Raw genomic sequence first — 21,913 nt, 5'->3', positions numbered from 1 at the left:
AGTTAGTGTTTCAATTGTTGTGTGTTCCTTTGCAGTTCATCCTTTGCAGTATTGTTGTAGCCATGTTGGTCCCAGGATATTAGAGACAAGGTAAGTAAGGTAATATCTTTAATTGGTCCACTTCTGTTGGTGAAAGACACAAGCTTTTAAGCTACACAGAGCACTTCTTCAGGTCAGAAGTTTGTCTCTTTCACCAACAGAAATTCGACTAATAAAAGGTATTACCTCACCCATCTTGTCTCTCTGTTTATTCTTGACATTATTTCAGCAAATTGTGCAGTCAGTAGAAAAAGGTATGTAAGAAGTGTAACACTGTTTGAAATCAAATGGTACTAAAATATTTTCATTAGAGCAAATTGCCATGTTCAGTATATTATAGGATTGCAATGAGTATTCAGCAAATCTGAATTTTTGTTAATGGTACATTAGTGATATGTTTAGAGGGGGTGTAATATTATCTAATAGTCACAAGATGGCAATAGTACAAATAGTTTTACAAGCTTGATTTTTTAAGGAGTTTTAGCTCTGCAATAGTTCCAGGAAGCTGTTGCATTTCACAATAAAGTTTGTTTTCTATCTGACTCTGCACCTAGAATCATTTAAGTGCAGGTCCACAGCCTATATTGATACACAAACATAAAACTGCAGTCTTCTCTTTTCCATTTGGACATTTGATTATTTTATTTCTTTATGACTTTGGTTCTCACAATTTCATGATGAAAAGCTTCTTCTTGTCTCTGCTAGTAGGTCTTCTTTTCAGTAAAGACTATGTTAAACCCACAGAAATAGATGGGAAGAAGAAATGGAAAGGTGAAGGCACCACATCTAACCTGGAGAGCATTGTCATTGGAAGGTGTTATGAATATATTAGAATTGTGAATCCAAGTGTTGGGTAAGTACTTTTCTCTTTCTGAATCAGTCTCCACACTTTAATGGTTTTACAAATCATGGACCTGATATGACAGTCTTAATCATAGGAATAGTCCTGTTGAAACCAACATATTTGTAGTTGTTGAGAAATCCAAAATTCATCTTTAAGAAATCTAGTAAAAATAAATATATTAAAGGCATCTGGGGTGGTGGAGAAGAGCAATATTTCAGGAATTCTTCAGGTTTTAGCTGATCTTTTCTTTTATACTTTAGGGACCCTAATGAAAAAAGCTGAAGGGATAGGATAGCTAATTTAACCCTCTTGTGCTTTATGTTGTAATGTATGTGAATTTTTGACAGCCAAAACCTGGCCATATTGACACGTTTCTCATAGTAACTTTAACTGTATTACATTAACCCTAAATTCTAGTTCCAATGAATGATACAATAGACTTGTGGACCCATATGAATAACAATGGTGAAAATGTTGAAACTGGTGAGATGAGACTTAAATAGGATTTTTGCTGAAATTGGTGTGACCCATGATTTCATTAGAACACGTTTTAACAAAGACTAAGATTCTGAGCTCATCCTGCCAAAAAATAGGTATTGACTGGAATGTTTAGATTAAAACAAGGCTTATGCACCTTTCTGACAAAAAACAAGTGTCTTGTTGTTATAAGACACTCATCTATTCTGAATAATGTAACATTTTGTAGGAGGGGCGGGGGAGGAACGACGACAAAAAAGCTAGTTCCAAGGAGATTAGAGCAGAAGGCTTCTGGAAATGCCTGGCTGGAGTAACATCTAAGAATTTCTACCTTAATATCCAGCTGAGAATTCTTTAAGATACACAAATTCCAAGGTTGTAATTTGAAAGCCTCTGCAGCCTGCTGGGAAAAAAAAGGTAGGAGAACTCTTACTGGAGTAATGCAATAAGAAACTTTTGCCTAGGTTGATCTTGTTATTTCTTTAATTGATAATGAATGCTGTTAACTGAATAAAATGAGAAATGCTCCATAATCTAAATTTTGGTTAGTGATGCAATACAGTGTATCAACTATAGAACTACATTGTGTTGTGATATGACCTTTTGATTTCATGCTATTCATAGGTATTAATAAAAGTAGAATTTAGCTTACTACATGGGTAGAGACTGCGCCCTCTGTCTTGGGCCTTAATGAATGCTAATACTGTACATTTGGGCTTTTTTTCTGTAGCAATAGTCAGCCTTCTAATAAAACTTTTCAGAAGTTCAAGACTTTGTTTAATTTGAGTTTCAAATGACTAATTGCCCCTACTGAATCTTCAATCTTCTCTCCTCTTCCTTTTCATATCCACCAAATTATATTTCAAAATTTAGAGTTAACATAGGTTTCAGAGCAGCAGCCGTGTTAGTCTGTATCCGCAAAAAGAACAGGAGTACTTGTGGCACCTTAGAGACTAACAAATTTATTAGAGCATAAGCTTTCGTGGACCACAGCCCACTTCTTCGGATGCATATAGAGTGGAATAAATATATAAGAGTTAACATAGTGCGAGTGAGACTAAGGCACTTTTGGAAATTTTACCCCATATGATTAAAACTAGTCTGGTAAACATTTTTGAACAATATTTTATGAAACTGCACATTGAAATGTTATATTTTATGAACTGCAACTTTAGATAGCATAAGTCTGCCATCTTAGTGTCTTGGATCCACCACACACATAATATGTACATATATGTATCCCAAAATGACATTAAAACAATATTAAGATTGCAAAGTCAAGCACTCAAAAGTTAGGAAATGCCAGAATTAAGGGTGCCCAGCATGGCGCAGTAACTCTGTGGCACAGTCAGTATGGAATCTAATTCTCCTGTATGGCATTCAGCTTCCTTAAATAGACCATCCTTTCTCTTCCTGTAATCCCCAGCAGTACACAACTTCCAATTTATGTATCACATGAGGCAGGGGTCCTACAGGCAACAGCCTCATTTACTACAAAGCCCTGATTCATCCCCAGAGCATCATCCAGCCTGTGTACTAATAAGGCAGAGGCCTTGTGGAAAAAACAGTAGGTGTGAGTTAAAGATTTTATCATAATGCATATGCACAAAGGGGCTGAATTAAGGTTACACAGGCAACCTTTATTCTGACATTTCCTATTTTTTGAGTGCTTGACTTTGTAACCTTAACATTATTTTAATGTAGGGGTTTTTAAAATGTAATTTCCTACATTTAAAAAAAAACCCTGAAAAATCAGATATTCCATCCTATAGAGCCATACTGACAGGGCCATCCCTACCCATACACAGCTGCGTAGGGCACCAGGAAATTTGGGGCACCAATTTTCCTGGTGCCCTACGCAGCTGCATGCTGCTCCAGCCCCTGCTCCGCCTCTTCCCCATGGCCTCCGGCCCTGCTCCACCCCAGCCCCACCTCTTCCCAGTGCCCCAGCCCTGCCCCCACTCCACTCCTTTCCCCAAAGCCCCTGCTCCGCCCCATTTTTTTTTCATTCTCACATAACTCATAAATGGATGTATAGATTTTGCTAAAACATTTACACAAATTACCTTCAGATTAAGACCAAGCATGGAAAAATTTCAGCCAAAAAAGAAGAATTTTTCAGAATGTTATGAACATGTGAAAATAAGGGATTATAATGAAAGTCTCACTGTTACTCTAACGGAGGTTTCTAACAAACAAATGCTATATTCATGCATACACACACTTCTGTAATACATATACACATGGTTCTATAAATTCCATTTGCTGTCGGTGTAGATTACTTCTCATTCTTTAGCTGACTACTACAAAATAAATCCTGTATAACTTGTTGCTATCTGTATTAAGTTTGCCAGGAATCACGCTTATCTATGTGCCTTCCCTACCCCCACTCCATAGTTTCAACAAGTAGTTGCTAATTACAATATCTTCAGTAGGGGAGCAGAATAATACTTTTGATTTTGTATTACATGCTGCTCAAACATGAGATGACAAGCAATGAAAAATATGCAGTAAATGAATTGTTCAGGCATTTACTTCTAAACTTAGGGTACATCTACACTACAGGGGGGAGTCGATTTAAGATACGCAAATTCAGCTACGTGAATAGCGTAGCTGAATTCGACGTATCGCAGCCGACTTACCCCGTTGTGAGGACGGCGGCAAAATCGACTTCTGCGGCTTTCTGTCGGCGGCACTTACTACCACCTCCGCTGGTGGAGTAAGAGCGCCGATTCGGGGATCGATTGTCGCGTCCCGACGGGACGCGATAAATCGATCCCCGAGAGGTCGATTTCTACCCGCTGATTCAGGCGGGTACTATAGATCTAGCCTTAAATTCCCATTGAAGTCAGTGAAGACGTTAAGTGGTGACTTAATCACAGTCTACAAGTACCTATATAGGGAAATGATTTCTTATAGTAGACGGGTCTTTGATCTAGCGGGAAAAGGGATAATGAGATCCCTGAATCCTATGTTTCAGTTGTAATCTAGGGTCACTTAGAGACTTTGGTCGCTGTGGCCAAACTCTGCTACAAATGGTTCTTTTGGGGTTAGAACATTTTAAAGTAATAAATCCCATTTTCACTAGTTCTACAGTACTGCATAGCAAGACTCATTATGAATACTATGCTGTCCATGGTTTTTGCTGAATTATTATAAGAGTCTAGCTGAATAATTCTAGTGCAAATCCTCATGTCTTAGATACTAGTTGATGGGCTAATGATTTCATTAATGTATCACAAACTTCCCCCCACCTTAATAATCTTAGTTTTATTTCCTTTGGGGATTGTGGGAGGTTGTGAACAAAGCACATATTGCTGGTCTGCTATGGGAAAATAATATTACTATTTGTTTTAATTATTATAGTGAGAAGAACTGTACAGAGATATGGGAAGCTTTCAAAAAGGCTTTTATTAATAAAGATCCTTGCAACATTTTACCATCGGACTATGAGTTATTTATTAACCTGTCACTGCACACAATTCCACCTAACAAGGTACTGATTATGAATGGTATGTTAATGATCATCTATCATCTCTACAATGACTTAGTAGTCCAAAATTGACCAGAATTGATATGGTGGGCCATGCAATAATTTTCTGCCCACTTTGTGGGTTGCAGACCAAAAGGTTGAGAACCAGTGTTCAAGCCTTGACCCCACAGCAATGAAGTGTCAGAGCAATGTAATGTGGTTTAGAATTAGTTGCTACAATACTGAACTTGCAACCAAATAATTATGATTTTAAGCTGGTCAGCACATTACAGATAAGTATGTGTCCAGTTGAACAGCTGAAAGTTTATAAAAGCCCTCGAAGCACTTTAATTAAACCAACCTCAAAACCCATCTTATGCATGTTTACAAGTAAATATCTTCATTCAACTCTGTCAAGTGAGCTCTCTAATTTCAATGTCACCATTGCAAAGGGTATGTTTATACTAGAAACCCTACAGTGGCACAGCTGCGCCACTGTGGTGTAGACACTACAGGGACAGGAGAGGTTTTTCCATTGCTGTAGTAAATCCACCTCTCTGAGAAGACAGAAGAATTTTTCCACCATCTAGCGGTGTCTGCACCAGGGCTTAGGTTGACAATTACATTGCACAAGGCATGTAGTTCAGCCAACCTAACTTTGTAGTGTAGATCAGACCTTAGTTTTGTTTTACTTGTATTTAGGGTTTGTCTATATGGCAACTTGTGCACAGCCAGTTGGGGTGTAAATCTACAGCATGCCAGCCTGCCACACACAAAGTGGTCATGTGGACCCTGCTGCCACATACTAAAAGTTCCATAGTGCTACTTTCAGTGCACGGCAGCAGGGTCCACATGGTCACTTAGTGCACTGTAGTTTCACACCCTGGCTTGCTGCACACTAAGTCTCCATATAGACAAGTCCTTAGTGTCTATATGCCTAACTTTTCCTAAACCTGTCAGCTCAAGTCAGGCAAATTCTAGAGGCCTTGAGTCCTTCTATGGCTCTGTTCTCACAGTGGTGTAAACCCCCCCCCCCCCCAAATCCACTCTCAAGTTATGCCAGATTTACACCATTGTGAGGGCAAACTTTGTCCCTATAACTTTATTAGTTGAAGTGTAGAATTGTTTTTAAAGTATTTAATTGATATTAGTTTGATTAGAACAAACCATCTGTGAGATTCTGAAGTATTGAGAAATAATTTCAAAACATGATTTAAAATGTTTTCCAGCCACACAGCAGTGACGGTATGCATACACATTCAAAAAATGGTTTGTTTTGTTTTCTCTCCTTAGTCTCTGTTCTGGGAAAACAACCATCTGCTGGTCACTAGCTATTCTGATAGAACTCGTCGCTACATGCCTCTGTGTGATACTTTAATTGGTTCATTTGGAGATTTCCTGAACTGGTGTGGACAAGCAAACGATACTGGTCAGACAAGAAATGATAATAATAAAAAGTTTGTTATAAATTCATGGTGGGGCTAAAAAGATAGAGTGATTGCTCTGTACTGGAGATATGGGTCTGATTCTGCTCTCATACTTCAGGGGAGTTACTCCTGGTTATTTGGGTGAGTGTCCCGATTCTCCACTGGCTTGTACTGTATAGACATTTACACTTCAGCTGCAGCTGAAGCATACATGGTGAAATTTGGAGGGAGATGTTGCAATGGTGGATTTATGTCACCTTTTCATTTCCCGGATCCTGGGGCTTTCTGTGCACCAGACCAGTTTCATGACATGAGTTAGAGCAGTTTCCACAGACACAGGGGTCTGTGCTTTGAGACCATAGCATGTCATTGTTTGTACAAAATGTAAGGGCTAGTGAAAAGGAGGAGAGAAATGGTGCAGTACTGTTATGGATGGATATCCTATCAGATCTCCAACCATGCAGAACCTAGAACAAAAAACACATACAATATATATTTTAAAGCCACTTTAGATTTTCTTTTCCTACCTGTCATCATATCTTTAATAATGAGCACTGTGTTTCTTCCCACAGGATTTAATTATGATTCCTGCCCTAACACAGAAGAGTGTGAAAATAATGCAGTAGAATCTTTCTGGAAGATTGCATCAATCACTGTAAATCATACAATTTACATTCATTAAGCATGTCCATGGATAGTTCAGAAAGCTTTAGTAGGGCCAAAAGATTTTTTTCTGGAGTTTTTACCTCTAGTGTACCATACCCTTAAGGCCTTGAATTGACTAGAACTTAAAGGTGTGATGTAGGGAGGAAAAGCATAAGGTTGACTACCTTACGTGTTAAAAATGCCACCCACCCACCTCGGTGGTTGGCGGAAGATGACTGGACAGGCAGTGAAAGAGGACAGCTCCAGCAGCAAGAGAGGGAAACACTCGATGAGGGACACTGGGTAGCTCCTCCCTCCTTCCCTCCCACCCCCCCCATTTATAGTCTATATGGCACCTATTGGCCAGCTGGAGGGAGGGGTGCTGATTGGCCTGCATCCCCCAGATCAGAGATTTAACTTGGAGCACAGCCCATGTGAAGCCTCTTGCACCTCTGTTTCAGGTGAGGCTGGGGAGTTTTTTCACCTTCTTCCCAGCACCTTCAATTCACAGTAGGTTAATTAACAATGTGCTTAGTACCTGAGGTACTTGCTTGAGTTGTTAATTTGTCACAATTTGTGGGCAGTTTTCAGTGCAGTTAAAAGGATAAAATGAATAGTTCCCAGAAGTAAAAGACCTGGATGTTGGTGATGGACCTTGGGCTCATGGGATAGGGTCAGACCTTGTGATCCTTGCAGGCTGGAGTTCCCACCCTTTTGCACCCTCTGTTTCCCTCATAAAGGTGTGGGAGTGGGTAGGACTTGGAGTGAGCTGAGTCCGGGGCAGGTAGGCTAAGGAGAGCTGCCACCCTGAGTTATGGGTTACATGGTAAGAGCTGACTAGGGCTGATTAAGCAGATGATCTAAATTGTAACCCTTGCACTGGAACCACTTACATGACTGGTATATGAGAGTATGGGTTATGCAGGTAGTGCCCCTTCCACGTGTTCAAGTTAACAAAAGGTGTGTCCGGTAGTTTAAAATCCATCCATGTCCTCATTTCACCACTGTGTCCGGATCAACTACGGATTGCCTAGGATTTTAATGTGTTAGTGAATGTGTTAAAATAGATGTTTTTCTAGAGAAAACAAGGCTTAAGAGATCTTAATGCTCATGAAAGGTGTCAGATTGACAGTCTTGAAGATGGAAATACAGCAAGTATAACACAGAGTTGCAGTGCAAAACTTCTCATACTGATCTGTCAGAGTGCCCCAGAGGGACCAGTTCTAGGGTTGAGAAGACAGATCACCTTTTATAGCCATTAAGTTCTGGTCCTCTCTACTGCAACTGCCAGCTAGGGAACCAGTTTTGATGGTGGTTTTGCAACTTGAGCATTTTCATTTATGGCCCCCGCCATTGGCCATGACTATTTAGTTAAAGTACCAATCTGTATATAAAAATCTATAGGGGATGTTATGAAGAATAATCATCTGTTATCTATTGCAGTATGCAAAGCAGAGCTCTGGGGTAATATACATTATGCTGAATGGTTCTGCGATAGGGGGCGCCTATCCAGTCAAAGGGTAAGAAAAATAAAATAATATTGTGTTAATATTTTAGGGTTTGATTGAGAAAAATCAAACGTTCGGCTATTGTATCACACAAAGCTGTGGAAGTGAATAATTTTCAGAAGTCTGTGGCCTCAAGGCCAATCTTTTTTTTTTTAACTAGACCTGGAGTAAAATTTTAGAAAGCACTTGGGTGCCTCTTGTGCAGAGTCCTGTATTCTAATTTGTCAAAGGCAACAGAAGTAAAACTCGGCTGTTACACAACATTGTTTATAAAAGCAAAAACACTGAATTAGTCCAAACAAAACGGTCTACTGATTCCACCCAAGGACTGTGTTGAGATTATGACACGTAAACAAGAGAAGAATAGAATCAGAAATTAATGGATCAAAATTGCTGTGTCAGCAAATAGGCCTAACTGGAGGACAAAATAATGACATGGAAGGGCGATTCCACCCATCACCCCCTTTTACGGTCCTTAAAAGAGTACAGGTAGACTGAAAGGAGAGAGTTCAACCATCATGGCTGCCACCCCCATTGTCTCATGAGACCTCAGGAATCCACTATTACACTATAGGGCCTGCATCATCCTGATCAGAGAGCGCTGTCCTGACCTGACCAGGCCAGAGAGAGACCCAGATTACATACTTCAGCAACTTCATCGACTTCAGCTAAATACTGAACACCACATGGAATGTGAAACTTGGTTTCCCACTTTCCTCTCCTCCCTCAAGTGTCATTTTTCCTTCCTCGCCTTCTCTTTCCTATTTCTCTCTTTTTGCCTTCTGTTTAAAAAGAGTCTGAGTTAACAGGCCAAGACAACTGCATCTTTTGCAACACTGTTCTGAAGCTTTGACCATCAAGGAAGCTAAAAGCAATGTCTTAAACAGCCCTACTCTGGTACAAGTTTGCCAGGTCTCCAAGTGGCTGATAAGATCGTATGCTGTGTTTGTGTTTCTCCAGCAGTGAGATGGCTAGCAATAGTCAGCATCAAAGACAGGAGCTGCATTTTCTATCTTTACAATTTTTTTCTCCCCTTTTGTGTTTTTAAAGGTTTTTAAAGATGACTGTTGCCATGAGACTAAGCAGGCTGAGATCTCTATCCTTGGAACCCCAAATCCTGTTTAGAACTCTTGATGTTGTAAAGTAACAGTCATGTTAACAGCTTTGACTCTGTGGGACCATTGATTCCCTGAAGATGGAATACCACACTTGTCAAGGTGTCAGTTCAGCAAAGCACATGCTTAACTTTAAGCACTTGTTTATTTTTCACTGAAGTGGAACTTGACAAAGCTTAAGTTCTTTGCTTAATTAGGCCTAAATGAGAAAACAAAACCCAGGGAGACTCCAAAAAAAATAGGTCCCAAGTGGTTGCTTGTGTTGCTATACAAAGGGCCTGATTCATTTGCTCTCCAATATTAGATAATTCACAAATCACAAGGAAAAGGAATAGAGACTTTTAATAAAGAACAGAGAAACGTTTTAACAAATTCTAAGGGCCAAGTGACAGTCTGATTATATAGGTCAGGGCACAGGGAATACAGCTCCTATTTGAATGATGATTAGAGCAGGTGACTTCCCTTGTTGGCACAAAGTAAAATCTATTTCTTTTTTAAACAATATGCTGTGATTAATTTAACAGTGGTTAAAACAGCCATTCTTGTCCAACATAATACTCTCAGTTTAACCTTTGGAACAGATTATCAAGGAAAGTAGCAAATTCATCATTGCTTGGAGTCTTTAATCAATATTGAATGTCTTTCTGAAAGATATGCAGGAGTTCAACCACAGGTTATTGAGTGTGATAGTGTTCACTTATGTAGTATGTAAAAATAATTCTCTCCACTGCAGGAATTACTATGTGAAATTCTATGATCTGTATTCTGCAGGACTTCAGATAAGATAAGATAATCATAGTGGTCCATTCTGGCCTCAAATTTCTTCTGTTCTAGGCCATATAGCTGGTACAGTACAGAAATCAAAATACTTCAAATAATTCCTGTAGAATCCTTGCTCTCTTCTGTCAAGACAAACTATATTTCAAAAGACAGCAGGCCAGATTTTCAAAAAAACAATTGTAGAAGCAAATAATCACAGTAACATTTTTTTGCAGAGTTACGCAGGCACAACGGATATCATTCAGCTGCCTTTATATCAAGCAATTAGACATCTAACTTAGATGATCTAAGTTACATCCTGCATGTAACTGCACCCATCATTATTTGCTCTGGCATAATTACATGCATGAACAAGAAAGCTGGGATGAGACTTCATTCAAAATCAGGCCCAAATCCTTAATTTATAAATTTTTGTTTTGTTTTATTTTTGTTTTTTAAGACCGATGCCTTACCACACATTTTAATGCAATATGTTAAATGGTCCCTCCGTTAGATTTAGAGAACTCTAAACTCACACTTTGTGCTTTTATTATCCTATTTAAAGACATTTTTTCCATTAGGCCATCATCAGTTTAATTGAAATTATTTTTGGATATGCCTTCGATAGTACAACTAGTAGTCACAAAGACTTAGACACAGGAACACAGAAGACGTTTTTTCTGATACAAAAGTTCTCAGAACTTATGACAAGAAAGTCACAAAACATAAATACAGATAACTTCCTCTTCTCTTTGCCAGTAAAAATGATCCCCTCTTAATGACTCAATCTGCTCTGATAAATCACTCCCTAAAACAATGGACCTTAACCTTGCAGCAGTAAGGCTGATTGTATGTAAAAGGAAAAATCTGGTTTAATATTTTACTATTTACATACTCCCGGTCAGATGTAAGATCAGTTGGTGTAACTCCATTGACTTCAGTGGAATTATTCCAGCAGAGAATTTGGCCCTCCTATATCTGGACTTCTGAATATTACAGTGTTTAACAAACAGCAAACCTGCCTATAGAGGATTCTTCCCAGGTCAGAATGGACAGATTTAAAAACAACAACCTCTCTTATGGTCTTACTTGTTCCCATGCTAGGTATTTTATACCTTTTTGACTTACTGCTGTGATTTTATATCTACTAATATACTTGTCTTGTAATTGTTACTCTTCCTTCTATTTTAAAAAACAAATCCGATACTGTGCGTGAAGAAAGGCTGCTCTTGAAGGGTTTTTTGTTTGTTTGTTTTTTACTAAATACCTAGTGGTTTGTTATAAGTGCTGCATTTTAAACCCTTATTCCACTCACATCTTTATTAATAGAGTTTTATTCCTGCTCCATCCTGCTAAGACCAACAATCAATAAAACAACAAACTTAGGATCCATACACCCATAAATTTTGGGAATACAAAATTCTGATTCCAATTTTGAGTATCTTGGTTCTGTCTCTGATAATGAACCCAAAAGAAACCATAGGTATAAATGACCTGACCCCAGATCTTCCATTTAAATCAATGGGAAAAGAATCAGAGCCCTGGTTACTGAGAAGGAGAAAGATCTTTTCTGTTCTATGTTGTTTTAAATATTTGTTTTCTTTAACCAGTTTTTTTGCAGACTATGAAGTGCCTAACTTCCAAAAAGACAGAATTTCACGAATTGAAATCTGGGTCATGGATGACATTGGGGGACCTGACTTGTAAGTTATAGGTCTTAAAAAAAACCCTAATCTTGTTTTTCCTCTTTTGAATCTGTTTTTACAGTTTTCACTTTATTTTTCTCTATTATTATTAGATTTCAGAAACACTCAAAATGTGTTTGATGCATTCCAAACACAAAAGAAACCACAGTGCCTTCCTTGGAGGGTGTACAGTCTTTTTAAAATATAAAATTGATGTGACCAGAATTAGGCACAATCAAAAATAATGTAAGGCCCTAAATCTGCTGAGTCAGTAGGTCTGTGTAAGAAGCTGTTATGGAGCAGGCCTTAAGTGAGGGCAAGGCAAGTACAGGTTAGACTAAATAAGAACCATCTAAATCCCAAATCAAACTCTGAGATTTGAAAAATGTCTTTTCACTGTCCGCAGTGCATTATTTTTCAGGTTTACAGCTCTCTGCAGTTCATGGTTCTGGAAATTAGTAGAAGTGGTGAAATGCCATAAGGTCTCTTCTCATGGTACTTGTGACCAATCCAACAACAAGAACTACTAGTAGTTTTGAGAGCCTGAACTTGGGAGATTTCCTGCCCGATTCTGCAATCCTGGGAGATTAAAATATTTGTCAGCACTTTTAAGATGCTTACTTGGACCAAAACGCTTGATAAGCCATTACTATTTTATTCAGTTAATTGAAGTAAATTTTTACCCAGCCACAGGAGCTAAGGGTTGGGGAAGCACTCCATTTTGGAGTTTAAGTCAGAATGCTCATGTCCAACAGCAGGGGTTCTAAGTGATTGAGGAAGGACTCAAGTACAGCCTGTGGAGTCCAAAGGGGCTGAGGCCAAAGTTCCAGTTGTTGCAAAGTAAATATAGAACAGTACCATTGATACAAGCGTATGGTGAATTCTGATTTGGTAGCATTTTACACCAACTTTGCACAGGAGTAAATGAGTGTACAACATACAAAGTAGTGGAGAATGAGGCCTTCTAAATTTGTATTAGTCCAACAGGCAGCTGCCCTCTGGTGGTAGACTTGTTTTTCTAGGGCATTGCTGTTTGGTTACAAGATACCAGAGTCTGGCCAGCTTGCTGAAATTCTCCTATAACCTACTACTAAATTCCCTAAAAAAAAAAAAAAAATCTGCTCCAATTGTAGAACATTGAGGTTCTGCAATTAAAGCCCTAGCTGCCATAGCAATTGACACTATGGAAATTAGCAAAATAAACAGTTAACTAATAAAAGACTTTGTACAAATCTCTTTTTACAGGGATTCCTGTGGGAGAGGCAGTGTACAAATATTAGAAGAAAGACTCAAAACTATGGGTTATGACATCACCTGCATTGACAATTACAAGTAAGTGGAATTTCTTTAATAAATATGAGGTATTTGCTAGGGTTTTTCAGAAATTTTAACCTACTTCTACCCATGAATATTCCCATACCGGGGACCCACTAATCTACTATGTTGTAGCTTTAGTAAGAAATTGACTTCTGGAAGTGATAATGCCACCTTCCTCAGCCATCTGAGCACACCTCCATTGATATGGCAATCGTATGGTTTGTAATTTTATTATTAAATGCAACAGTATCCTCATTCGATATCAGATACAGAAGATGGCGTGGTCCCTTCCACTTAGAGCTATCAGTTCAAATAGGAAATTAAAATCTGAATAACAGTTATACGTTAATATTCCCTTCTCATGTCTGCAGAATTACTTATGGTAGCTGTACTTACTGTGATACCCAGAGCTTCATTCTAAATTAAATACCATTAAGAAGGGAAGGTTTAGGCATCCAAATTGTGCATCTTTTCATTTTATAACATCATTCAATTTGTTTCACTTCCTCTTTTGTTTTGCTTCGTTTTCTTACTGAGTAATGCTATAAATAAATTAATTTCATTACAGATCTGTACTGCTGTTAAAGTGCCTGGATTATCTTAATCATTCTGATTGTTCCATTGTTTCGTAAGTAAACATGGTAAATAAAATCAATCCAATTCTACGCCATTAGAGCCAAACGAATAATTCACAGCTAATAATTTATTCAATAGATTTCACCTGTCCTACTTATTGCAATTTGTCCATGACAGCTGTATTGAAATATATTATTTTGAAATTATTCAGGAAACAATTCCTGCTCTATAAATTGTGCACAAGCACTTCGTTGCAAGTATCTGATATTCATAATTAAAGCAGTGTTGATTAGTTTTGATTGAACACACAGACCACATGGTATATTGCTATCCACTGATTGCGTGAGCATAACTCTTAGAATCAAGTCTCTCTTGCAAATACTCATAGTTAGAAATGCAAAATTTGCTTTCCATGAACATTCTCCAATAAAATTGAGATCATAAATCAAATATAAGACTGCAAATCTAAATAACAGCACCTGTCCAATTATGTACAGTGTAACTTTCAATTCCCAATTTCAAGGAGGTACAGTATTCATATCCAAACATTCAGAGATCTTATATTTCACCAATACACTTTTATGAGAAACATATGGAAACTTAAACACAAGTAGACACACTCATCTTTGCTGTAAATCCAGCAAAGTACATCATGGATAAATTTAACCCAAGGGGTGGGCAGAAGAATTCTTTGTGTTAACTGCAAAAATGTTTCCCAACACAGAAACACCTGAGGTTGAAAGGAAAAATACAAATATCTAGTGCTGAATTTGAGCTCAGGTGGTTAAGAAAGCCATATCTCCTAAGTGACCTATATTTTGTAGTAATAATCCATTGGCCTAGGACAAGTATATAATATACAGAAATTGGGTTTGTGCATCAAGCACAGAGTACATAGGACTGTCTAGTGTTCAACATCACATGGCTCTCCCACTGGCAGGCAGCAGAGGAATGCTATTGCTGCTGGGTTGGGCACACTCTACCCTCTCCTGCACTACATAGGTATTCCAAGAGCACTTTCACTCAGCACAGGGAAGAGAAGGATACACGTGAGATTGCAGGGATAGTGCTCCCACAGGCCTTTGATATAAGATTCATCTTTAAAACTCCTATATCTTACAGAAACTGGTAGTGGTGTTCTGCCCCAGCAGCGTTCTCCGTTGGATAGCTTTTCCCTATCTTGGCATGTGACAGTCGCAAGAGTGTTCCTTTTGGTTCCATCACCCAAAATTATGCCCTGGCAACAACCACTGAACATGTGAAAACAGGATTTGAGAGACAGCAAATGCTCACATCAATATGAGCAGATTGTGTTGAGGTAGCAGATGATGAAACCAACCTGTTCCAAGCTTACAGCGACATCTATTTATTGCTGTATACCATGTACAGGGTTGTAATAGCGTATGAGCTGATGTGATTTAAAAGAAATGGACTTCTTATTCTCTGAGTGATTGCCAAGGTTTTTGCTCCTAAGTGGAAAATAAATAGTGATTGCCGGTCTCTACCCAACAGCCCCCAAAAGCCAGTAATTTTCTGAACAAACTGACAATATTAGCTAGCTGGAGAAATCTGAGCTTAACACGGCTTTTCTTTTGGATGCTCTGAGTTCTTAATGGATGATTTAAGAATATAAGAATGGCTACACTGGGTCAGACCAGTGGTCCATCTAGCCTAGTATCCTGTCTTTTGACAGTGGCCAATGCCAGGTGCTTCAGAGGGAATGAACAGAACAAGTTCAAGTGATCCATCCCATTGCCCATTCCCAGCTTCTGGCAAACAGATTCTAGGGACACTTCTGAGCATGGTTTTGCATCCCTGCCTATTCTGACTAATAGCCATTGATGGACTTATCCCCCATGAACTTATCTAGTTCTTTTTTGAACCCTGTTATAGTCTTGGCCTTCACAACATCTGGGAAGGGGTTCCACAGGTTCACTGTGCATTTTGTAAAAAAATTCTTCCTTTTGTTTGTTTTAAATCTGCTGCCTATTAATTTTATTTGGTGACCCCCTAGTTCTTGTGTTAAGAGAAGGAGTAAATAACACTTCCTTATTTAATTTCTCCACAGCAGTCATGATTTTAAAGACCTCTATCATATCCCCTCTTAGCCATCTCTTTTCCAAGCTGAAAAGTCCCAGTCTTATTAATTTCTCCTCATATAGAAGCTGTTCCATATCCCTAATAATTTATGTTGCCCTTTTCTGTACCTTTTCCAATTCTAATATATCTTTTTTGAGATGGGGAGACCACATCTGCACGCAGTAGTCAAGATGTGGGCATACCATGGATTTATATAGAGGCAATATGATATTTTCTGTCTTGTTATCTATCCCTTTCCTAATGATTCCCAACATTCTGTTCGCTTTTTTACTGCCGTTGCATATTGAGTGGATGTTTTTAGAGAACTATTCACAATGACTCCAAAAAATTTTTCTTGAGTGGTAACAGCTAATTTAGACCCCATCATTTATATGTATAGTTGGGATTATGTTTTCCAATGTGCATTACTTTGCATTTATCAATATTGAATTTCATCTTCCATTTTGTTGCCCAGTCACTCAGTTTTGTGAGATCCCTTTGTAACTCTTTCCAGTCTGCTTTGGACTTAACTATCTTGAGTAGTTTTGTATCATCTGCAGATTTTGCTATCTCACCGTTTACGCCTTTTTACAGATCATTTATGGATATTTTATATTTTGAACAGTATGGGTCCCAGTACAGACCCATGGGATACACCACCTCTCTCCATTCTGAAAACTGACCATTTATACCTATCCTTTGTTTCCTATCTTTTAACCAGTTACTGATCCACGAGAGGACCTTCCCTCTTAACCCATGACTGCTTCCTTTGCTTAAGAACCTTTGGTGAGGTGAGCCTTTGGTGAACCTTGTCAAAGGCTTTCTGAAAGTCTTAAGTACACTATATCCCCTGGATCACCCTTGTCCACATGCTTGTTGACCCCCACAAAGAATTCTAGTAGATTGGTGAGGCATGATTTCTCTTTATAAAAACCACGTTGACTCTTCCCCAATATATCAAGTTCATCTATGTGTCTAAAAATTCTGTTTTTTACTGCAATTTCAACCAATTTGCCTGGTACTGAAGTTAGGCTTACTGGCCTGTAATTGCCAGGATTGCCTCTGGAGCCTTTTTTTAAAACTGGCATCACATTAGCTATCCTCCAGTCATTTCTCTCTTCTCCATGGGTTTAGACCATATTACTCAAAGTCTTGTGTTGTGGGCACATTCCTTGACTGAGGAAATCTGGATAGGAAACCTTTCGGAAACAGTTAGTGTCTTGTTCTTTTCACCTAAGGGCTGAGTATACCATCTCTTCAGTACTGCCCATCACTGCAAGCATCGGACCAGCCACCTGTTCCCTTCTATCTGTCTCAGTACTTATATGACCACAATCACCACAGTATCTGAGCATGTCTGTAATAACAGAGCACCTTCCTTGTGCTGGCCCTGATTCTGCATGTTGCTGAATGCTTCAACTCCCACTAACGTGCCTTGCAAGAATGGGTCTTACTTCCCCTCCTCCTCCTTTTATATTCAGCTGTGTGTGATCATACTGAAATCCTGACGCATGTTCAACTGCTGTTCACATGGAACCTTCTCCACTTTGGCCTTCAAAGTTCTCATTTGAATATTTGCTACTACCACTAAGTTCCCCACCTGTGGCAGGTCCATCACGGCCTGCGCCCTTGGCTTCAAGGCCCACCACAATGGCCTTCCTCCGCATCTTTGCATAGCCCCCACAGCTTTCACCACTAGGAACAAGGGCATCCCATATGACACGCTGAGTAGTGATGGCTGACCAGTCGCTGCTCCACTTGAGATACGAGTAGGCTAAAATGAGAAATCAAAGCAAAAAGATACTCCCATGTAGCAGTAACTTAAAAATCTGCAACAAATAACCTCCTCAGTGATCTTAGGTTCCTCTCTCCCCTGCAGAAGATCCACCAAGCGGATTGTGATTTGTTTGAATGCCTAAGCTATTTGAAACAACAAGAAGTCCGGTGGCACCTTAAAGACTAACAGATTTATTTGAGCATAAGCTTTCATGAGTAAAAAAACTTCACTTCTTCAGATGTTTTTTTTACCCACGAAAGCTTATGCCCAAATAAATCTGTTAGTCTTCAAGGTGCCACTGGACTCCTTGTTATTTTTGTGGATACAGACTAAAAATGGCTCCCCCTGATACTTAAGCTATTTGAATTTTTTCTGAGTACCTTTCCAGAATTTAACTCCATGAATAGATCCCAATTCTTAAATATGCTGATCATTTAATTTATTGACAAATAGCTTTTACAGAAATTGTGGTTTCACTATTAAAGACACATTCCAGGCAAGAGCACAATTAACATGTTTACACTTAAAGAATAAACATTGAAACTAGAGATTCAGGTCTTTATTACAAGCTCTACTGCAGCCTCTTTACAGTGGCTCAGTGCCATAAAGCAGCTGAATAGCTGGCTTAAGTGGTGCCTAGGCAACAACCTCAGCACACAGGTCAGGAAAAGTGATTTAGGTGTCTTTATTCTGCACTTAAAACCCCTGTCACATAGGCATTCTGAGGGAAGCGGCCATGTCAGAGCAGGAATGGCAGTGACCAGAGGCTGCTGTGTGGCACCACTCTAACTTACACTGGGGGCCATGCTCAACCTCAGAATCCTGGAAGTCCAAAGGTGGATAAATGCCCTTTTACCCCCTCTCCACACTTCGGCTGTGCCTCTTGTGAGGACTCTCAGGCTGTAATCATTATCTGTGACACATTAGCATTGAAATTGACCAGTAGGGAGCGTACAGACATCAGCAGAAAGCACTCCAAATGCAGTCTGGTACTAAGGACATATAGTTAATGCAGGATTCTGCGCACAGATTTCCTGTTTATAAAACCATGACAGCTGAGCAGCATTGAGAGTCATTTCAGAGTCATTGTACAAAGATTTCTGGAACTGAATTTTCAGCTTAATTTTTGGACTTCAGCCCTGGCTACAAAGCTCTGGTATTTAAAAGGATATGTACTTAGCATCCTGTTTTTCTTTTCTTTTCTTCAGGTCTGCACCTTCAACACAAAGAGGACTTGTATCTCCCGCCAGAGGCGGCAGCTGGAGCAGGCTCATTTACACGATTTTTGTAGCATTTGTTTTTGAGATCTGCTTTAACCCACTGAATTAATGTACATAATGCAATCCTTCTATTTGCCTCCATTGTCTGTAAATTTGGCATTATCCTGTCTCTGAATGTAATTCCTCCCTTAATTCCTGTGATTGCAAGTCTGCCTATTAGAACCTATGTAACATTGCCTTTGACTCCTCTGCTGCTGGAAGCCTCATCCATGCCTTCATCTCTCCTTATCTGGGTAACTCCCTCCTCGTCTGTGGCCTCACCCTATTCCAGTTCTCCAGAATCCCATGATGAATGGTACTGCCCCTTTATTCACCTGTCAGGAACCAGGGCCACACCACCCCTATTCACAAATAACTTCATTGTCTCCCTACCCATTTTTGGATCCATTTTAAAACTGCCTTCTTGTTTTTGAAAGGCTTCCTTCTGCCTTAGGACCTTGGGCGTCATTCTCCCCTGCCATGCACCTTTTGTCATCTGCACCTCTGAGAAGTGAGTGCAGACTGGATGTAAAATGCTATCCCTTGTGTGAATGGGTGTTTTGGGTAGCATCTTAAATTCACTTTGTATTAGTGTAAATAATGAAACAAGGAGTAACACAATGGACAATTTGGCCCATTGTTTTCACATGCACTATATCCATCACTATCACAGTTCCTCAGCTGGTTGCTTCCTGCTGTTTGGATTACTAACAACCAGCTGACTTCCCAAGGCCTGGCACATCAGCAGAGCTTATCTTGAACACTTGGGAAGTGAGGCATCAAGTATCTATGATCAGGGAAATTCACTCAGGATCCTTTGAAATTTATTCAGGGTGAGGAGTAGAACTGGCCGGCAATTTTTTGAGAAAATATTTTTTCATTAGAAAATACTGATTAATCAAAACCGAAACTTTTTGCGAGAAAGGGTCAGTTTTGGCAAATTTCTCTACGTGAAAACATTTTGGAAAAAATTGAAGTTGTTGAAATGTTTTGTTTAGACATTTTTAAATGAAAAATTCCATTTTTCCAGTTCAAAACAACCTTGTTTTGAAATGCAAGATTATAGGGGGAAAACGTAAATTAAAAATGGTCAAAATTTAAATGCGATATTTCGATAGACCCAAACCTTTTTCTCTCTCTCTCATTTTCTGTTCATTAACATTTTCAAGATTTTGAGGTTTTTGTCCTGATTTGAGACAGGAAATTTTCTTGAAATCTCAATTTTCTTTTGCAGGACTGGAAAACTGTTTTCAATCCAGCTGCAGTGAGGAGACACCAAGCACAGTCTTGACTGTCTGCTAAGCTAGCTCCATCTACAATCTGAAGGTCCAGGGTGTCTGTCTATCCCCAACCACTGAAACCTCCAGATCACGCAGCACGTGGGCTGATTTTTTGTGGCACACTGCTGCTAGCCGGGTTCCCGGCCGCCAGCCCCGCTCAGCCCTCTGCCAGCCTGGAATATGGAACCCCAGACCAGTAGCGGGATGAGCCCGCTGACAGTCTGGGGTTCTGTCTGTCACCCGTGCTGCCAGTCTGGCAGGCGAAACCTTTTACTGGCACACGTAACCTTAAATTAATGAAGACTTGGCACACCACTTCTCAAAGGTTGCCGACCCCTGCTCCAGACTGTGGCTGTACCATGTGGGATATATCTAAGAAAATTAAAATACTTGCATTTTCCTAAGAGAATTTTACACACTCTTTTTTTTTATTTTTATTTTTTTTTGCATATTCACTGCTAATTTCTATGTATGCTTGTTAGCAATGAAGCTGAGTGTGAGCTATTGGAATGTTCATGTTCTCATTTAGCTTAGCAAGAAGTTTCCTTCCTCCCACGCTGATATTATTTAACTCTCCTACTCTGTCACATGGTGAGCATGAAAGATGCAATAGCAAGCAAAAATTGTAATTTATTTTTCTGGTCTTGATTCTTGTAGTAATCAAGTCAATTCCATCTCAGGGGCCTTGGTGTTCACACACTTCAACTATTTATAGCCTTACCAGCCTGCATGTTTCAAATACCCTGCGTGGGCTCATGCATTAAGGTTTTGTGCACATAATTCAGACACTTGCAAAAGCGTAGACAGCAACAGGTAGGTATATGTTTGAAAATTTGGGCTGTCACGTGTACCTTAGCTAGCCCTTTGAAATGTTCCTTCTGCATCCAGCTTATTTTTGTTGCTTTTCTCTAAACTCTCTCTCCCTAACAATAGCCAGTAGAGTCACAGGGGTATTAACCTTCTGTAACCTTGACACATCTCAGATGACCAGAGCAAGGACATGAAGGCCAGGCTCTTACTAGCACACTTGCATGTTGTACCATATTACATTGGGAGCTGTGAGGCACAGACATTGTTGTTTCTTCCTCCTCTAATGACAATCACATATCCAAACTATCCTTTAGGTCAGAAATTGTCATGCCCCACTGCTTTGTGTGTTCTACCATGGAACTGATCAAGAGATTAGCTAAACACCACCACTATCAGGCCCAGGACTCTTACATTACCTAAGCATTCTAACTAGCCACCTTTTGGCTTTAAGAATCTGAATAGGCAGCAGCTTTAAAACAAACAGAAGGAAGTACTTCTTCACACAACACACAGTCAACCTATGGAACTCATTGTGAAGGCTAAAACTATAACAGGGTTCAAAACAGAATTAGATAAGTTCATGGAGGACAGCTCCATCAGTAGCTATTAGCCAAGATGGTCAGGGATGCAACCCTATACTCTAAGTGTTCCTAGCCTCTGATTGCCAGAAGCTGGGAGTGGATGATGGATCACTTGATGATTGCCTGTTCTGTTCATTCCCACTGAAGCACCTAGCATTGGCCACTGTCAGAAGACAGGATACTGGGCTAGATGAACCATTGGTCTGACCCAGTATGGCCGTTCTTATTTTTCACTTGTACATTTTACCTAGAAGTGCAGCAAG

General features: G+C 39.4%; 1 protein-coding gene across 3 annotated transcripts; it reads left to right on the top strand.

Annotated features, from left to right (window-relative positions):
• The first annotated feature begins 511 nt into the window (after nt 1-511).
• On the top strand, nt 512-20,663 carry LOC101935271 (ADP-ribosyl cyclase/cyclic ADP-ribose hydrolase 2). Of its 3 annotated transcripts, XM_008174126.4 has the most exons (10): nt 563-892; nt 4,727-4,856; nt 6,126-6,261; nt 6,832-6,914; nt 8,348-8,424; nt 11,897-11,989; nt 13,217-13,303; nt 13,857-13,916; nt 18,929-19,050; nt 20,214-20,351. In XM_008174126.4, exons 1-9 carry the CDS (start codon nt 714-716, stop codon nt 19,047-19,049), a joined length of 966 nt encoding a protein of 321 aa, XP_008172348.1. In that variant the 5' UTR covers nt 563-713; the 3' UTR covers nt 19,050; nt 20,214-20,351. The 3 variants fall into 3 exon arrangements, with proteins under 3 accessions (XP_065453120.1, XP_008172348.1, XP_005296201.1); XM_065597048.1 differs by having other exon boundaries at nt 512-892; nt 18,929-20,663; XM_005296144.4 differs by having other exon boundaries at nt 13,857-13,929; nt 18,929-20,663.
• Nucleotides 20,664-21,913: the final 1,250 nt, after the last annotated feature.

The sequence above is a fragment of the Chrysemys picta genome, chromosome 5 (genome assembly GCF_011386835.1).
Source record: "Chrysemys picta bellii isolate R12L10 chromosome 5, ASM1138683v2, whole genome shotgun sequence".
Taxonomy (NCBI): Eukaryota; Metazoa; Chordata; order Testudines; family Emydidae; genus Chrysemys; species Chrysemys picta.
This window is presented reverse-complemented; position numbering and strand designations above follow the sequence as displayed.